The sequence below is a fragment of the Eurytemora carolleeae genome, unplaced genomic scaffold, assembly GCF_000591075.1.
Source record: "Eurytemora carolleeae unplaced genomic scaffold, Eaff_2.0 scaffold894, whole genome shotgun sequence".
In the NCBI taxonomy this organism is placed as follows: domain Eukaryota; kingdom Metazoa; phylum Arthropoda; class Copepoda; order Calanoida; family Temoridae; genus Eurytemora; species Eurytemora carolleeae.
In genome coordinates, this window is record NW_019396781.1 from 18,808 (window position 1) to 38,433 (window position 19,626).

Consider the following 19,626-nt stretch of genomic DNA (forward strand, 5'->3'; position numbering starts at 1 on the left):
GTAGGATCGAGTCGATGTAGTTGGACCACTTTTCAAGTGGACTAATTTACAGTTAAGTTTAGTGGGTTATCCACGTCTCTACAAGTGGCTCAACTATTCCTTGAACTACTCCTCGCTTTTAATAAAATTTGGTCCGAGGAGTTATATATTTTAGTGATATTCTTTATCCAGCTTATTTATGCAAAAAGGCAACTTTATTCATCAATTTGTGAAAATATTCAAGTTTAAGAAAAGCAAGAAAAATCCTAAAAAATAAAATAAAATAATTGTTTTATAAAAAAGCATAATTACCTGAAAATTATATCCATTGAAAGTTAAAAAAATGTTTTAAAAACGTTAATTTTTTAATCGTACGGAGACATAGACTTAAAATTGAAACTACATAGTATCCTTCACATTTTCATATGTCAAGGCTGAAATTAACAAAAAAAACTTTGTTATTTTTTACGGAACACAAACCTTAAGAATTTTTTATATTATTTTTATTTCCATTACAAAAAATGTAACATTTCCTTTCTATCAAAGAACTTTTAAAACAAAATCACAAGTTAAAAAAACAAAAACAAATATTATGCCTGAACAGTATCTGAATATTGTAACAAAAAATATTTTTGTAAAATTTGTATAAAATATATTATTATTGTACTTATTTATGTATCGTGTAAAGAAAAGAAGAAGGTAAAAGTGAAAATGAAAACAAAGTATCTAATTCTTGTTGTAAGTATATAAATAGTTAAGCTGACATCTTAAAAAACGGTATTCCATCCAGGGGTTGCAGAGGTTTGTTTTCGGGAGTTAAAGAAAGTTAAAGGGATTGTAAGCGTAATTTCAAATGACCCTCCGGCAAGATGCCCGATTTACAACGGTAACCTTGAAACCTTAATCTGGTGAAAAAATGTGGAAGACAACTCGAAACAGGGTTTAATCCCGATAATTTCTCCAGTTTTTCTTATAAGCAAGAAATGTGCAAGTCACTTTTAAAGAGAACCCACAAATCAAAATTAACAGTTTAAAAAAAATAAAACACAGAATTTTAATTAATTCAGACAAAGCTTTTAAGGGTATCGTTTTAGATCGGGCATTGCTGTCTTTGATGGGAAATCATTTAAAATTACGCGCTCTTATAATCCCTTTAAGGTTTTTAAAAAACACATAATGAAAATTTGAGATACTTCGCTTTGAACTTTAAAGGGACTGATCACGTGATTTCAAATGACTCTCCATTTAAAAATGACATGCCTGGTTCAGAGCAATAAAAATGAGGACGATATCGCCGTTTTACATCTTGGGAAACCATAATTTATTTCTACTGAATAAATTTGCAAGTAATTTTTACAGAGCAACCACAGTTGAAAATGAACGTTTTAAAGAAAGAAAAACAAGAATATCATGTTTGCACAGACAAAAGCTTTAAAGGTGTACTGTTGTAAATTGTCCATGTAAATATTTAATTCATGGGTCAATTGAAATTATTTTGGTAGTCCGTTTAAGTGAAAAAAGAGAAAGCAATTCTAGCTATATTTCTACATATATCTACATTGTAGCTATATATCATACATATATCTACATTGTAGCTATATATCTACATATATCTACATTATAGCTATATATCTACATAGCAAAATTATGAAAATGATGATGAGAATGACCCACTGAAGAATATTCCTGTTACGCTTATTAGTTCAAAATGTAGAAAAAGAACATCTACCGTGTTCGCCTATCAACATGTCAGACAAATCGGTCTACGGGTTCGAGAGTTATGATCGGCCATACAAACAGGTATCAGAGATTATATAGATGAAGTCAATGTTTACAACGTGTTAAAAGAAAGAACCCCTTAAACACCTATCTATTAATCATGGTTACTGAGTAGAATTGAACAATCGATTTTTCTGTTTAGTTATTCATAAATTCATCTCAGCAAAACTTAAAATTTAAATTTACACTATATACATAAAGAAACATGTTCAAAACTGAAACCAAATACTGGAGTAACGAGTTATTAAAGATTTATTTTGATTTTTTTTTAAAGATAAAGAAACATTAATGGTAATCAAGAATTCTTTAAAGCTGGCTTCAGAATCGTTCACAATAACATTTTCTTTGAATGCTCTTAGTCAAAGATTAACAGATTATTTAAATACTGTACAGGGTGTCCCAAAAAACATGGGAATTCAGTGACGAATTCGGTATCGTCTTTTTAAATATTTCTTTGATTTAGTTTAGTGATACCTAATGAGAAAGCTGTAATCTGTAAGAGTTTCGTCTGCTATGTTTACAATTTGTTTGTTTATGTTTTGACTGCATACGGTTGTACTTAGTAAAACAAGAAATTTGCAGTATACAAACAGAGTTAACTTGTCCGTCTTCACTATTCATCTTGCGGAGACATTATAGACACATCTTTACAGTCTTTTACCGTTTTCTTAAAATAAACTCTAGCAGACATAATAATATTATTTCTTTTGAAATTAGGTATTGCAATGCTAATTCATAACAGAGACGATATCGAATTCGTCACTGAATTCCCATGTTTTTTTGGGACACCCTGTACAAGAAAGACCAATAAAACTAGTATTTAAGATTGAAGACGACTATATAAACTCAATTTATGATCTTAAAATCCCAATGAACATGAAACGCAGCAATTGTGAGTGTTGAATCTATTTTTCTTATAACAAGTTGATTTTTACGCTACAATGTTAATACTTTTTACTTTAAAACAACTTCAAATACAGATTCTCGTCTTTCCATTCCACAGTTTTCTTGTTCCACTGTATAAACTATAAAGAAGTATAAACAGTAAAGAAAATTATAAAAAACTGATAGCAAAACTGATAAAGGTAGAAACTATATCGTTTATGAGTATTGCATGGCAAAATAAGATTGGCAATTAATTAAAGAGAAATGGGAAGTTGGGAGGGAAAGAAATGCAAGGGAAATATCAGGTAGGAGAGAACAGTAGGTAAAAACATTTAGGTAGATACTTGGAAGTAAATGGGAATATCAGAAAGCTAAATTGGATATTCAAGTAGATATTCAGAAGTCAGATTGGATATTATGAATTTGGACTAGATTTTAATAAGTTGAAGTGAGTATCAGAAGGTTAAAGGGTATATCAGGAAGTTAAGAATTATAACAGGAATATGAAGAGGATGTTAGGAAGTTAAAGTGGATATAAGGAAGTTAAAGAGAAAAGTAGGAAGCTTAAGTAGATATTAAGAAGTTAAATTGGATATTAGGAAGCTCAAGTAGATATTACGAAGTTAAAGTGGATAGTGGGAAGTTAAAGAGCATATTAGGAAGTTTAAGTAGATATTAGGAGGTTAAAGTTGATATTAGGAAGTTAAAGTAGATATTAGGAAGTTAAAGTGGATATTAGGAAGTTAAAGTGGAAAGTGGGAAGTTAAAGAGGATATTAGGAAGTTTAATTAGATATTAGGAAGTTAAAGTTTATATTAGGAAGTTAAAGTAGATATTAGGAAGTTGAAGTGGATATTAGGAAGTTAAAGTGGATATTAGGAAGTTAAAGAGGAAATTATGAAGTTAAAGAGGATATTAGGAAGTTAAAGTAGATATCAGGTAGATTAAGGGGGTTTCAGGAAAGGGGACGAGAATATTATGACGTTGAACTGGATATTTGGAGGTTAAAGTGGATAATAGGAAGTGAAAGAGGATAGTAGGAAGTTAAAGTAGATATTAGGAAAGGAAGTTAAAGTGGATATTAGGAAGTTAAAGTGGATATAAGAAAGTTAAAGTGGATATTAGGAAGTTAAAGTGGATATCACGTGGATTAAGGGGGTTTTAGGAAAGGGGACGAAAAGATTATGACGCTGAACTGAATATTTGGAGGTTAAAGTGTATGTTTGGAAGTTAAAGGGGATTTTAGGAGAGTATAATAGATATTAGGAAGATTAAGTAGTTCTAAGGAGTTAAAGTGGATATTGGGAAGATGAAGTGGATATTGGGAAGTTAAAGGGTTATATTGGGAAGTTAAAATGGATATAAAAGAACCGATAACTGGAAGGTTAAAGGGTTTATATTGGGAAGAAATAGAGGATATCAAAGAACGAATAACTGGAAGGTTAAAGGGTTTATATTGGGAAGAAATAGAGGATATCAGGAAGGTAAAAGTTATCAAGAATATTTAGGGGAGAAATAAGGAAGGTCAAGGAGAGAGATCAAGATGATTTGATTTATGTAAAATTTTCATCATCAAATGAAAACTTGAATGTGTTCAATGAGTTCCTGCTGCTCCCTCCATCAATGCAGCTGCTCTGGGTTTGCTGCTCTAACAAACTGCTGCTTTTTGTGTTTTGTTCTATAAAGCTGCAGCTCTTCCTGTTCTCCTCGGTGCAGATGCTTGGGGTCTCATAATGAAAGCTGGTCTGGTGAGAACTGACAGGACGCTGAGCAGTTGGATTGATCGTAATAAAACTGCTGGTTTGAGAGCAGGACGGAGCAGAGGTGCAGGGTAGAGGTGGAGAACAGGTCGGAGAAGCAATCAAGCCACTTCCTCCGTCGTAGAAGGAGGCAGTCTCTGCAAAAGATTTAGATGTTTAATTATTATTATTTTATCATCTTTATTTCAATTAGTCATATTATAATTAGTTCCAGATAATGCATTATTAAAATCATACAGATAAACGTAGGCACAACAGGATTAAATTTAAGTGTTAATCATATTGTATAGATGTTAGGTACTTTCCAGAAGTCTTTTTCCCAAGCGGCAACTTCCCAAGGGAATGTTCCCAAATGGCAACTTGCCTAGGGTATTTTCCCAAGTGGCAACTCTATTTCCTCAAGTGGCAACTCCCCAATGGTATTTTCTCCAGTGGCGAATTCCCAAGGGAATTTTCATAAATGGCAACTTCCCAACGGTGCAACCCTGACCTAGCCGCAGCGCTATGCCCCCTAGCCCAGACAAATATGTAGTATGATGAAAGGGTAGCAAGAGTTGACTTATTTTTCAGAATTTTCAATCAAATCAAATCAACCCATTCAATATTTATAGTTAACTTAATATTATATTTACCTGTTGCAGTAGAATAAAATCCAGTGTCAGAGAAAACATTTCCGGTCAACACAGGTGAATATACATTCCCGTTCTCTACCTTTCCTTGCACGCTTCCTTCCTTCTCCCTGATAAAAATTTATTAAAAGATTTGACAAAAAAAAAAAAAAAGGAATGGTTAGGTTTGCCTCCTATATTCAATACAAATGTTCTGAATTTAAAGTTCAAACTTCGCGTAAAGTATGTCCATTCCTTTTATTTATTCCACTTTATTTATTTAGTCGTTTAAACATATCATTTGTTTGCTGAAAAGAATTTTTTTTAAATTCTGAAGAAAAAAATTATTCGCAAAATTTATTATGTTTAACAATTAGAATGGATACATTATGCTCTTAAGAAGGGATGAAATTGGTTAAGTCGTTTTACCTAATGCAGAAGTTAGAGCTCCGATGAATATGGAAATATATATCTAGTACACAACTGTACTGATAGCTCAGGGTACATAGCAATAGTACAAGGCATAGTACACAAACCTAAATTACAAAATTATTTCGACAAATATATATCTGTAATAGACCTTCTTAAACTTTAGGAAATCATAGAATTATTCAATGTTTGATAATTTCTATTCTAAAATTCTAAAAGGGGTTACCATTAGATGTAATTCTGCAGCTATACTCTCTAAGTCACCATCCATTCTTTTCAAGAATTCATCTAAAAAATATTAATTTCACGAGAGAAAACACATTTTCAAGGATTTAAGTTCTTATTCAAGACAATATTCTTAGTCACTTTCAAGTTGATATACTAGATGGAAAACTTATTATTCTAGATTTGAGAAAATTCAGAAAAAGAAGTTGGTTGTAATAGTGATTTGGGTCTAAGAGGTGGTTGTTCAAGTGGGTGGGGATCCTACCAGGTGGTTGTAACAATGGTGGTTGACTAGACGCAAAAGTGTATGCAGGTGAATAGCTGGGGGTCATAGCAGTGGTTAGGACCTTAAAGGTGGTTGTAATAGTGGTGGGGAACTACAGCATAGTTACAAAAGTGGTTGGTGACTACTAAAAGATGGACGCAAGAGTGGTTGGGGACTACTACAAAATTGATGCCAGAGTGATAGGGGACTACTACAACATAATTGCGAAAGTGATCGGGGACGAATAAAAGATTGATACAAGATACAAGTGGTTGAAGACTACTATATGAAAGACGCAAGAGTGGTTTGGGACTATTACAACAATTGCAACTGCGGTTGGGGACTACAGGATGTTAGATTGGCTACAGATACATGTTCTTCTAACCTTGATGGTTTGGCATTATCAGGATGGTTTAGCATGATCAGGATGGTTTCGCATTATCAGGATGGTTTAGCATTGTCAGGATGGTTTCGCATTATCAGGATGGTTTAGCATTGTCAGGATGGCTTCGGATTATCAGGATGGTTTAGCATTGTCAGGATGGCTTCGGATTATCAGGATGGTTTAGCATTGTCAGGATGGCTTCGGATTATCAGGATGGTTTGGCATTATCAGGATGGTTTCGCATTATCAGAATGGTTTCGCATTATCAGGATGGTTTCGCATTATCAGGATGGTTTCGCATTATCAGGATGGTTTCGGATTATCAGGATGGTTGCCAATTTACCTGAAACTGACACTTTGTTGACCACTGCCAGTGAGGTTGCAAGTATTCCAAGCATATTCAGAAACAGCCAAGGGATCATACACATCCTAGCAATTTCACGTATAAGAAAAGAACAATAAGAATTATCTGCTTATGTATAAATATATTTCAATAACTATGTAGTGTCTGATAATAATGATAGAATATTATATTAACCTGGACTTCCAACAGAGCCCCATCATAACCTATACGAGAAAACAAAATTTATTGAAATAAGTATTTTTTCTGTTAAAGGGGCTGAAAGCATAATTACAAGTGACTCTCCATGCACAGATAGCAATGCACGATTCACAACGGTACCCTTGAAACCTTTGACTGATCAAAGTTTTCTACGAAAACGTTTTAATTGTTAAACACTTTGTTTGCAAATTGTTTCAAGTTTTAAAATATTCATATTAACTTTCTAGAATTGGCAGAAAATAAATATTTACTTTCGAATTTTTGGTAATAGCTTTTAATGTAAACTATTCGATGATATCAAGGGACACAATAAACCCTTCTGCTGTGTTGATTTCACATTGTACGCAGCGTACACCGCGTTATACAGGAATCTTTAGTGGTTTTCGAGATATACAGAGCTCTCTTTACTAGATGAACAGTCAACAATTTAAAGGGTATCATTGTAAATCGGGAATGGAGAGTTGCTTAAAATACGCTTACAATCCCTTTTAGAGCAATGTACTTACCAGAGTATCCGCCATTATCTCAGCTGAGAGAAGGGGGGTAAGAAGAGGGGGTGGAGATATCTCAACCAATCCAGGTATACTCCTGGACAATCCTATGTTAGAGGAACACGAGGAGGTGGAGTAGAACTATCAGGAGTAGGACTAGGTAGGGTAGAATAAGGAAGAGAGGAGAAGAGTAGGACAAGGAGGAGAAAGGTGCATGACAAGGTGGAGAGGAGAATAAAAACAGGCATAAGCGTAGGACAAGTAGTAGTAGGATAAGAACGAGTGGGAAGGAGAAGAAGGAAGAGAGTAGGAGACCAAGGACATGAAATATTATAGACAAGAAGGAGAAGGAGAAGGAAAAGGAGTTTAAGATCAACCATAGAAGTAGAGAAGTAGGACAAGGAGGAGTAGGAGATAAATTGGACAAGAATGACAGGACGAATAGGACAATAAGGTGCTGAATGTTGAGGAGCTGAAGAAAGAAGAAGAAGTAGGAATTTGAAGAGCAGAAAAATAAAAAGCAACAACAAGAATATTCTTAATTCTAAATCTGCCTAATCTAGAAGTCTACCTGATGAAAGATGATAACACACCGGTCAGCATAAACCAAGGTTCAGTAAAAAAGGAGTAAAACAGAATCAGTTTGGCTAGAACAAGTCTAGGATAAAGAAAAACAAGATTTAAAACAAGTCAACAATTATTAGCAAGATCAAGAACAAGTCTAAAGTTAAAACCAAGATTAAACACAAGTTTAGGATAAAAGATTATATCCAAAAAAAGGTTTTGAATGAAAAGCAAGAGCAAGAACAAGTCAAGATTAATGAATAAGACTTAGAACAAGTCTATGACAAAGAACAAGATTAGAACAGGTTTACAAAAAAGATTGAGAACCAATCAAAAGGAAAAAAAACTCTGATTCTTTAATAGCTTTGTTTTTGCAACCCGATGTCGTAAATGTTTTTCAAATAGTTGTTAGTTCAAATAGTCTAAGCTTGAAGTATCAAAGGCTTCCAGATTCAGGTTGCAAAGATATAGCAATTAGAAAATTTGAGTTTGTGACATGATCTCAGCTCGTTTTATCTTTTTTTAAGATCTAAATATTTTATTCTTGTAAAGTGATTTGGTTCACATACAATTGTTTTAATATTATATTATTCGATGCAGTGGATACATGACAATATGAAGGAAGGATACAATAATAATATTAATATTACCTAGTAATACATGTAGTGGATACATGATAATATGAAGGAAGGATGCAATAATAATATTAATATTACCTAGTAATACATGTAGTGGATACATGATAATATGAAGGAAGATTGTAGATTTCCACCATAATTTTGCTTTCGAGAGAATTTTGAAAAAAAAACCCTAAATAACAAATAAATAAAAAATATAGATCACAATAAATATGGAACTCTTCATGCCTCTCTATCCCTAGCATATAGTTTTTAATTTTAGAAGGAATCGTTCAATGAACATTTCGGCATTAGATGCCTGTGTTTGGCGCTAAACTGTGTCCAATTTTTAAAAACTATCTGTTAACTTTAAACAATTGATAATTTATATTATTCTATTCAAATCTATATTGCAGAAAGAAAACAACTTAACAATGCTTATAAATCATAATAATAAATACTTATTTAGGTTACTATACTGTTTATATTTGAAACTATTTTTTAAAGAGGCCCCAAATGGATGCCATGCTATGAAATCACCTATTTCTATTTTCCAAGGTTCATTCCAATCATGGGACTGGGATTTCTGCAACCAATCTTTTTTAAGGTTTCTCTTCATAGAGTTCTGGGTATTGGACTATGCGTATGCACCTTAGATTTCAAAAAGCCCAAAAGAAAAATCTCAGAGGGTTCAGATAGATGTAAATGAATTTTTAGTTTCTTAAGGTTAGCTAAGGGTAACAGAGAGATTTTCGAATATTCGACATAGTTTTACACCAAATGGTAGGATTGGACGACACAAACTCACTTATTATTACCCCTTCTGAAATTAAAAACTATACACTGAGGCACATTTTTGAATAATTTCAAAGGATTAAAGGGGCTAAAAAATCCTAATCCCTGTTTCCCTGTTTTTTGGGTCACCCTGTATGAATTTCCTAATACCCTAAATGAGAAGGAAAGCTAAATTCTAAAAAGCTAGTTTCAATATGAACGATTTTGTTTGTATTGTTAAAGATTTTGACGATTCACCAATGAGAAGCAGTAAGGAGGACACGACACTTACAATTAAAATGAAGAAGATGATAAACTGAAGAAGGTTAAATAACAACTAAATATGTCTCAACATCCACCCCTCTCCCCACCCACACCTTCTAGGCTTCTGTCTGAAATGAGTCAAATTTCTCAGTGGGGATCTGTTTAAGTGGGGTATATTGGGGGGGGGATAGAATATCTATGCGGGAGATCAGAAACAAAATAAGTTTAAATCAATCTGAAAGAGATATTTATATATTTATAGCTGAAGTTCTAAAATATTTTAGCAAAATGAATGTTTAATAATTGAACAAAAATGTATTTACAACAGAGAATATAAGATATTTGATTATAAACGCATTTAATAATACAATATTGAATATAATTATAGCTAATTATTGGTCAATTTTCGCACACCTATCGTTTTAGGAACATTTTTTATATCAAAAAAATATTCAAGTCAACACGATGTACAGTGTGCCCCAATAAACATGAAAATTTAAAGAGGAACAAGTATGATCTTGCGTGCATGCATGCGTTTCATACTGTATAAGCATAACTAAAACGGCTGAGAAAACTAATTTCATGTAAAATTGTTTATTAAATATAATTTTTGGTCCTCTTTGAAATGTCATGTTTATTGGACACATATTAAGACATACAAATTATAACAACAATTATTGCAATAATATCAGTGTCTGAATTTAATGAATTTGAGCCGCGTCTAAAATCCACCAAAAAACGGTTTCAATTGAATCTTGAAACAAAGAATATGATTTTAAGTGGAACCAACCATATTTGAGCCGCGGCTTAATTCGGCCTCAGTTTGGTAAAATGCTTAATTATCAAAACTTAATTGATTTATCTTATCTTATATTTGAGTTCACTAATTACATTCTTGAATCCTGAGGCCGAATTTAAGCCGCGGCTCAAATATGGTTGGTTCAACTTTAAATTGTCATCCATTTTTCAAGATTTAAGCCAGCGCTCAATTGTAACCGGTTTTGGGGTTCATTAAATTCGGACACTGATATTATTGAAATAAGCTTATAACATAACAAAAATAGTACTGTTAAATTTTGTTATAAATAGTGCAGGTTTTTATTATGCAACCATTTTTATAAAATACCGATAATATAGATCATATTTTTGCAAGTCCATTATTAAAACAAGTTATTCACAAAGGATCGTCATTTACTCTCAGAAAAATTTAATTCAATAGAAATTTAAACCCCCGGAAATTCAAACGTTAATCAATGAATCCCTCTGCAGAGGTTTAAATTTCCATTGGTTCTAATTCTTCTAAATTATACTGCTTTGTTTCATCTAAGTTAAAAAGTGATTAGAGTTGAGGATGAATATTGTAAGGTAATAATGTGGTAAATAACAACAATACTATTTTATAATATCTTTAAACCTTTTTAGCTTGGACCATTTTCCATAAAGGAATTGAGCCTTTGCCACAAACTTTTATCTTCTATTCCCTATATCTTTGCAACCCAATGTCGTACACCTTAGATATTTCAAGCTATAAAGTCTAAGTTTGAAATATCAAAGGTTTACACCATCAGGATACAAAGATGGATTAGAAAATTTGTTTTTGTGCCAAAGATTCAATTCCTTTTAATGTTTTTATTATATTCTATTGAACTGGAAGCTTGATCCATTTAACAGTTTCTGAGAGAGGATCTGCTTCCATAACATAACCATAGTTTAGATGCCCACTCAGTTCACTACTTAGGGAAACCTAAAATACATTTATAACCAATTTAAAGTTGAATGAGTGACATCTTCGCCTTTATTTAATAAAAAAGCTTCAAAGAATATTTTATTTTATAATATTTTTTTTCTGATTTGTCTCTGCAAAAGTACTCAGAGCATTTTTCAAAGGCTTAAAAGGAAAAAAATCAAACTCAATTTTTTATTAAAAACATGAAACTGCATTTTTATTAACAGTTTGATTACCTTCGAAGGGGATGAGAATATCAACGTTTTTTGACTTTCTCCGGAGAAATTTATTTTTTTCTTTTTAACCGTCGAATTCATTCCACTCTTCTTTAGGATGGATTTTACAGGTTTAGTTTTAACTGGAGGACGTTCCGGGGTCTCCAGGTTCCTTCCTTGTAAATTCTTCTCTTTTCTCTCTCTAAACATATATTGTATATACTATCTGAAGTGCCCAGCATTTCCCAGGGAATTTTAAAAACACTTTCTAAAAAATTTGGAATTTAGAAAAAATAGATTTGCTAAGAAAAATTCAGCCAAGTTGGTCAAGCCGTTTGGCTAGTTATATATATTAATAATATGTATGTATTAACCCTATTCCTGCTGGGGGGGGGGTGTCAATTTGACCTCCCCCTGTAGTTTTTTTTACATAACTCAAAAAGTATTGGTCTGAGGCTGTTGAAATTTTCTGACTTTTCTTACATACCCAAAGCCCTCCCTTTAGGCCTAAAACCGGGCTTTAATACTAACTGCCTGAGTCCTCAGGCACACTGCCGGAATGACTGCTTTTGCCTGTAACAAACTAAATCTTTGATTTGACCCACTTTCACTTGTCAGATTTTGATAAAATTTAGCTTTTTGGAAAGCCTATGACATAAGAAAACGGATTGCACAAGTTTTGCGAAAAAAAAATTAGCAAATTTTTTGCAAACAACCTGTCAAAGGAAATTTGCACATTTTTAGTTTTTCTTGATTAAAAATCAGGTTATTTAAAATTTTGCAAAATTTTTTTCATATTTAAAATGGCATGGTCAAGGGCTTTTCAAAAATGTATAATTTTTCATTTTTGGGACAAATTTATTTTTGCAAACATTTTTACGCGATTTTTGCGACAAAAAATTCAATTTTCGCAAATTTGCAAATTTTTTTGCAGATTCTAAAAGTAGAGCACAAGAGCTTTCTAATGATGTATCATTTGTCATATTTGGACATAAAACATGGGATTTAGAGGGGGGGGGGTCAAATTGACCCCCCCCAGCGTATCCTGGTTTTCAAGTACCCCAGCAGGGATAGGGTTAAGGAATGATCAATGTGAGTAGAACTAGAGTTTGTGTAAACATTTGATTGTGACTTATGAAGACTGCATGCTGAGAACTAGTTTTGTCAAAATAATGACAAAGATTGTAAACAAATGACGGAAATTTCCTGGGCACTTTACGCTGAAGTGTATTTTTTCTTCGGTCATTGTATTGCAGATAACTTCGGTGCACCGAAAGCTTACTTTAGGGTGTGGGCAATTCATTTAATATTTTTATTCATCTAAAAAGCACGAGAAAATACAAGTAAAAATCACAATTTACTGTGCAGTTTGGACCCGCCTAACCAGAGAAGGTTGGTTTAATTGGTACGACTACGAAAATAAATAATAACTTTTGTTTATTATTGTACATAAAAAACCAGCTGGACCGAAAACGTCCCGGTTTAGTATAATCAAACCATATCCCGGTCATCTAAGTTCTATAAAATTAAAAATGATAAACTCTAGGTACAGGATTACCCAAGGATGGGACTTTGTAGACGACTGTGCGAATTTAATCCTGTCTGGTTCCTAATATTTATGATTCTCTGCGGCTGTAAACTGTTTTTTTTCTTTGGCAAATCATCAAATAAGCCATTAAAGGTTTATTCTAATTTTAAAATCGCCAGATTTTTAGAGTTTCAAGTCGTCTTTTGAGTCTCATCCTTTTTGGGTAACACATACAGATTGATATTATGATACTTACCTCATAATCTTCTCCATGAGGGTTTCCTTGTATAGAGAACTGGAAGGACGGGAGCTAGATCCTGGTTAAACACAGTTACAGTGATGGGTTTGGTTCGCATTTAAAATTTCTGACATTTAAGCATCATTCAAATACTGTGAACATTTCAAAACTGTGTTCATTTTTGCTTTCATTGAACTTTGCAATATTTTTATCCTCAAAGAAATATATGGGTAAAAATGTGGCATAATATGAAAAAAATTTTCAGAATAAATGATTCTAAAAATAATAGAACTTGGATTTTTGTGAAACCTCTTTAAAGACCTTAATAGTTTTTGAAAAAACGAACCAAGCAATGACCCATCAATACACACATTAGGTTCACAGTTGCAAGCTGGCACTGGGAAGGTTAGGACACAGAAAGCAGTGCTCTCCTCTAAGTAGACAGGCCTTTATTCAGTCAGGGAGCGCTGAGCAAATCAAAAATGGCGGCACAACACATTAAAAACAACAAAGAAAATAAGAAAAAAAGAAACATAGAAAGATGAACCCTAAGAGGTGGGTAACCATGCACTAAGATGTCAGTTTTATACTCTACTGGCTGTGATACCCGGCCGACTATGAAGACTGGGTTACTGTTTAAAATGCAACATCCTGGAGCCACAAAGCCAACAGCTCCTCATTTTGTATTTCGGTGCAACTCCAATGGGTAACCCTAAAATGCCGCAGAACTCGGAAAGAGTATAAATCCGGGAGAAAAACAGGGTTCCTTCCTCATGAGAGTCCCTCGATACCCTCCCTACCTACCTTCTCCAAATTTCCAACTCATATTGTCACAAACAACATATGGAATTTTTGTCTTAGTGGACGAATGTGGTTGGATCCATCTTTAAGACCACTTGGCGGAACTAGGATTTGGACACACAACTCAAAGTACAGAATAACAATTGCAAACACCCTTTTTATTCCACCCTGCCCCTCTACCCTCATCTTGACCTTAAAACAGTTTGATCAACTGTGAGCAAGGTCAGACATTCCTGGGTGTGCAAAAAGAAAACTAAAACTGAAAACTGAAAAGTCAGCTAGCTGCAAATACACCAAACAATTACAATGAGCAGAGTGTCTCAAAAAATACTGGTTTCGACAAATTTTCATTTTTTTCCAAATTATCAGAATCCGAGACAGTAAACAGCAGGAAAAGAAAAAAAGGAAGAAGATAGTAATGATGACAAGAATATGAATCAAATCAGAATTTTTCTGTATCAATTCTGTATCCAATTTATAAAATTAAAAATCAAAAATAATAAATTGTTAAAAAATACATTAGGATCATCAAAAAATATTAAAGTGATCATAAAAGTTATTTTAAGTGTTTCATTCAAAGAATGTCATACAAAATTGTTATAGGTAACCCTGTAGTCACTAACAGAAACTGATTTCTCCATAAATAATTATTTGAAATTCAGTAAACATAAAGGAACTGAGTTTTTGGCACAAACTCTGATTTTCTAATCCCAATATCTTTACAATTCAATTGAAATATTGAAGGTTTACACATCAGGTTGCAAAGAAACAGGTATTAGAAGATCAGAATTTGTGGCAAAAACTCAATTCCTTTATTTTACATTGGCACTTACCAATTAATATAGAATTCCCAAACAATTTACAGGTTAAAATTATTTAATAAAGTAATTTATAAATAAAAAATAGAAGATGGAATAATTATAATTTCTAGGTGGAAAATATGTTTTTTGAATTAAAAGACAAGGATGGGAAAGATTGAAAATTAATATGCAGTTTTTTCAATTGCTGTTTTTAAAGATAATTCTCATTTTGATGTATTTATGTAAAGGTGGCAATCCCTATTGTTGTGGTTACAAACAATAACTTATCCAATCAAGGATGGAAAATTGAATCTGTCAGATTTGACATATTTCTATTTCTACTATTCTATTGTAACTAAAATTAGGTAAACAACAGAATTGATTTTGGTTGAACACTTGATCTGCTTCCATGGGTATAAATATTTCGGAGATTGGAGAATGTTCAGTAAATAACATCAAGGTTAAATACAAACATGAAAGTGTTAGTACTATTCTTATCCTTTCTGCTCTTGGATCTTTCAGCAGCACAAAGCGCTGAACCCGGAGAACTTGACCCTCTGGACAAGATTGATGAGAAGGAATTTGAAGAATTTTATCATCTTGCTCCTGTAGATTCTGCTGAATATGAACGAAGAAATAAAGCTCTGGAAGAGAATGAGGAGGAAATAAGAAAGATCAATGAAGAGTATGCTGCTGGAGAGATCACCTGGTTTGATTCTTTGAATGAGTTCTCCGATCTTCCAGAAGATGAGTTCGAGCATGAGAGAACAGGATCTCTGGACGGATCACAGTTCGGACGAGGACTTCTAGAACCTTCTCCCGAGTACAGGGTTGATAATAAATCTGAAATTTACTTTGCTAGACTCAGATTTGACAGGGCTTTAGTTCCTACTGCCTACGACTCTAGAGCTCTGGGTAAGATTTTTTAATATATTCGCAATTTCACTTGACTCACTAGTTCGCAAGTGCTCTATTTTTTTATTTCTTTAAGGTCACGTTTCTCCTGTGAAGAACCAGCTGAAGTGTGGGTCCTGTGTTGCTTTCTCCAATATGGGAGCTGTGGAAGTCTGCATCAAGAAAGCAACCGGAGCTATTGGAGATTACTCCGAGCAGCAGTTTGTAGACTGTGGATATGATAATGAAAACGCTTTCGGTTGTGACGGAGCTGCCCCTCATGCTTACCTCAAGTGGGCTTCAGATAACAAGGTTGATTTGGCTCATGAGTCCCAGTATCCATACCTAGCTGAGAAATCTAAACTCGTCTGCCCTGCAAATCTTCCATCTTATAATCTAGGAGCAAAGATATCTGGTTCTGTTTACACCTACTCCGGAGACGAAGAGCTACTGAAGCAGTTGGTTTATAAACACGGAGCAGTTGTAGCTAGCGTTATGTCTACAGGTCCATTTGAGAACTATAAGGGAGGAATCTTTGCTGGATGTCCTGCCGGAGAAACTAAAACCGATCATGCAATCCTTGTGGTCGGATACGGATCCGAGAACGGGTTGGACTACTGGTTGATCAAGAACAGCTGGGGACCAGATTGGGGAGAGGGAGGATATATCAGGATGAAACGAGGTGTGAATATGTGTGGGATTGGAAAATCTATGGCTGCTGTGTCTTGTGAGAAGGTTTGCGGAGCTACAGATGCTCCTTTGACCACCAAGAAACCTTGTTTGAACAAGTATTCCAACTGCAATGATTTGGCTATTGGATCCTGTTGGCAACCATCCATTGCTCAGGATTGTGCTGAAGCTTGTGGATTGTGTGATGGTATGACTCCAGTAGCCTCCTATACCTGCTACGACAAGTACACCAACTGTCCAGATCTCACTAAGTATTGTTCCCAGGACAATATTGGGCAGGGATGCAAGAAATCCTGCGGAACCTGTTTTGCTTCCGGTTAATTGAATTATTTTCAAATGTAATCAAAAGTTTTAAATTGGACCGAATTATAATATAAATTTCAAAAATTTAAATAAATTGAGCCTGTTTTGTATGGAAAAGAGTGCGATGAATCTTAGCCATCATCCTTTATGATTATGAAAAAATGTTTCATTCTCAAAAAGAAAATGAAAAATTTGATAGATTGAAATTATCGCTAAAAGACCTATAGGTACTAAATACAAAGAAACCAAATGCATTGCTTTTACATAAACAAAAAAATATTTTTTTATTTGAAAGTTACTGATTTTCCCTTACCTTCAGAATTTAAAGAGGTTTTGGAAATCGTCCGCTGATAAATTCTAGATTTTGAATTAGCGGCGGATTCAGGAGTAATTCTGGTCTTAGCAGCAGATTTGGAACTAAGTCTTGCACTAGCGGAAGAGTTTACGTAGTTAGAGGTAGATGTTTTAGTGGATTTTATTTTGGCTCCTAATCCAACATTTACTTCTGATCCTTGAACTACTGTTGTGCTTTTGGGAATGGTTTCTATTAAATCTGGGTTGTCGGACAATTTTGAGTTTTTATGATTTTTATCATGTTTCTTAAATTTTTGTCTCTGCTCCTGTAGGTTTGCACCCGCAGAAGTTTCTGAACCTGGATATTCTTTATGGTAAGAAACTGTCAGTATTTGCCCGTTGCTGGAGGACTCTGACGGACAAGATGTGGAAGGTTTTTTAGAATTGTTCTCTGTATGCACAATGATATCTCTGACATTAACTAATTCATCCTCCGAGGATAGGTTTGAATGTTTGGTTTGGATCTGAACCTCGTTGTCTAATGAGAACCTACTCTGGGCTGACGATGGTCTACTCCTGTACGATCAAATCCAATAAAAAGGCATAAACCTTTATCAGGCGGGGTTTTATAAACCAGTGGCTGAATTTAAAGAATTTTAGCGGCGGCTTAAATTTAAGCCACGACTCAAATATGGTTGGTTTCACTTAAAGTTGTATTTAATGTTTCAATATTTCAGCCGGCGCTCAATTGAAACCGGTTTTTGGCGGATTTAAGACGCGGCTCAAATTCATAAAATTCGGACACTGAAGTCATAACTTTTGAGTTGTAAATCTCGAGATCAAGCATTGATCTATATCTTATGCAGATATAAGGATTACTTTAATTCTCTTTGTTTAGATAGCCCGTGAAGATCATACTGTACATAGATTTAATTTAATGAAGGGATTAAACATTAATCCTTAGATTTAAAAGTGCCTCCAACGGATCTCGAGATCAAGTATTCAAGATTAACAATATCTTCATAAAAGTTTTGATCGCAGGACAAGTTGTTTGCATTTTTTATATATGGGTGTGTGTTTTCTATAAAGATTAATATCTACTCAAAGGGAATGTTTATGAAATTTCAAGTAATTATCCATTCAAAAAGTTTATCTACAGGGTGTCCCAAAAAACATTGGAATTTAGTGACGAATTGGATATCGTCTTTGTTATGAATTAGCATTGTAATACCTAATTTCAAAAGCCTTAATATTATTATGTCTGCTACAGTTTATCTTATGGAAAGGGTAAATGGCTGTAAAGATGTGTCTATAATGTCTCCGTAAGTTGAACAGTGAAGACGGACAAGTTTACTCTGTTTGTATACTGTAATTTTCTTGTTTTACTAAGTACACCTGTATGCAGTCAAAACATAAACAAACAAAATGTAAACATAGTAGACGAAACCATTATAGATTACAGATTTCTCAGTAGGAATCACTATTCTAAATCAAAGAATTATTTAAAAAGACGATATCGAATTCGTCACTGAATTCCCATGTTTATTGGGACACCCTGTACGACATGTACTTGTTCCTTGTGCTTGTCTGAATATTGATTGTTTTTATTGTAGTTTCTGTTTGAAAGTGAATTGCTGATTGCAATTAATACTTTTACAGAAAGAAAAATTAAAATACCGTCCTAATTGTTACTCACATAAAGGTTTTAAATCAGACATACCACTCTAACAATAGAAAGCCACTTGAAATTACACTCTACAAATCCTTTAAACCTGCGAAAAAATATAAATCATCTCTTTTTTTTGAATTTGTTCCTAGAAAGGTTTAAACTTGTTGCAGAGCTTGGACGCTTAGAAGAGTCGAATAGCAATCTCATATTTGCCTAAATATATATTTAATTGTAAATATTATATAGTGGAACCTATTAACACTATTGAATTGTAATTCATCTGTTAGACTCAAATTACGATTTAAAAAAAACCAATGAATATGATATATGCACAGCAATTGATTTTTTCTAGGTACTTAAATTCTGTCTTCCTGAAATGATAAAGACGCGAAATTCAAACGGAAATCACATAAATTAACAAAAAGGACTTTAATATAATAATATTGAAGTAACCATAAGACAAAAGTACTTTTGATGCAAGGTTTTCCGATGTGTCTTTGAGTCTTTTTATCACATACAGTATCTATTTATTTCAGGGGATAAATACCATCATTTAAACCTTTTCTGCAAAACAAGTTTTAAAAATGATTTTTTTTGCGTATAAGTAGAAAGTAAAAGAGCAGTCAGTATTTCTTTTTAGTCATAAATGTTTCTTTGTGATTTTCTTTTAGAAGACGACATTTTAATTAGATTTGTCTGACCTGGTACCCGGCCGGAGATAGTCCCGTAGGTCTCATTAATCCAGGCAGACCACCTGGAAATTATTGTTTTCTTTTTTGAAATGGATCAGGGGGGGGGGCAGTTTAATTTCTACCCTAAATATTAGTAATTTGGGTGCAACATTTAATCCTAATTCTTGTTAAGATTTACCTAAATGATAA

The 19,626-nt window shown here is 33.5% G+C and overlaps 2 protein-coding genes across 2 annotated transcripts in view; both read right to left on the reverse strand.

Annotated features, from left to right (window-relative positions):
- Positions 1 to 2,648: 2,648 nt before the first annotated feature.
- Positions 2,649 to 9,684, reverse strand: LOC111708627 (uncharacterized). The gene is made up of 10 exons (XM_023482065.1): positions 9,616 to 9,684; positions 8,649 to 8,742; positions 7,940 to 8,026; positions 7,384 to 7,465; positions 6,854 to 6,882; positions 6,659 to 6,744; positions 5,667 to 5,728; positions 5,441 to 5,547; positions 5,036 to 5,142; positions 2,649 to 4,540 (listed from the first exon to the last, which is right to left on the reverse strand). The coding sequence occupies exons 2-10, from the start codon at positions 8,705 to 8,707 to the stop codon at positions 4,197 to 4,199; spliced, it is 963 nt and encodes a 320-aa protein (XP_023337833.1). The 5' UTR covers positions 8,708 to 8,742; positions 9,616 to 9,684; the 3' UTR covers positions 2,649 to 4,196.
- A 1,491-nt stretch (positions 9,685 to 11,175) lies between these two features.
- The window catches only part of LOC111708629 (uncharacterized), a 37,251-nt gene continuing 28,800 nt past the window's right edge, over positions 11,176 to 19,626 (reverse strand). Inside the window, exons 4-9 of the mRNA XM_023482067.1 lie at positions 19,447 to 19,499; positions 18,891 to 18,958; positions 17,096 to 17,652; positions 13,313 to 13,373; positions 11,550 to 11,730; positions 11,176 to 11,331 (exon numbers count right to left, since the gene is read on the reverse strand). Coding sequence (XP_023337835.1) covers positions 11,227 to 11,331; positions 11,550 to 11,730; positions 13,313 to 13,373; positions 17,096 to 17,652; positions 18,891 to 18,958; positions 19,447 to 19,499 — 1,025 coding nt within the window. The 3' untranslated portion in view covers positions 11,176 to 11,226. The remainder of the gene's footprint in view (positions 11,332 to 11,549; positions 11,731 to 13,312; positions 13,374 to 17,095; positions 17,653 to 18,890; positions 18,959 to 19,446; positions 19,500 to 19,626) is intronic.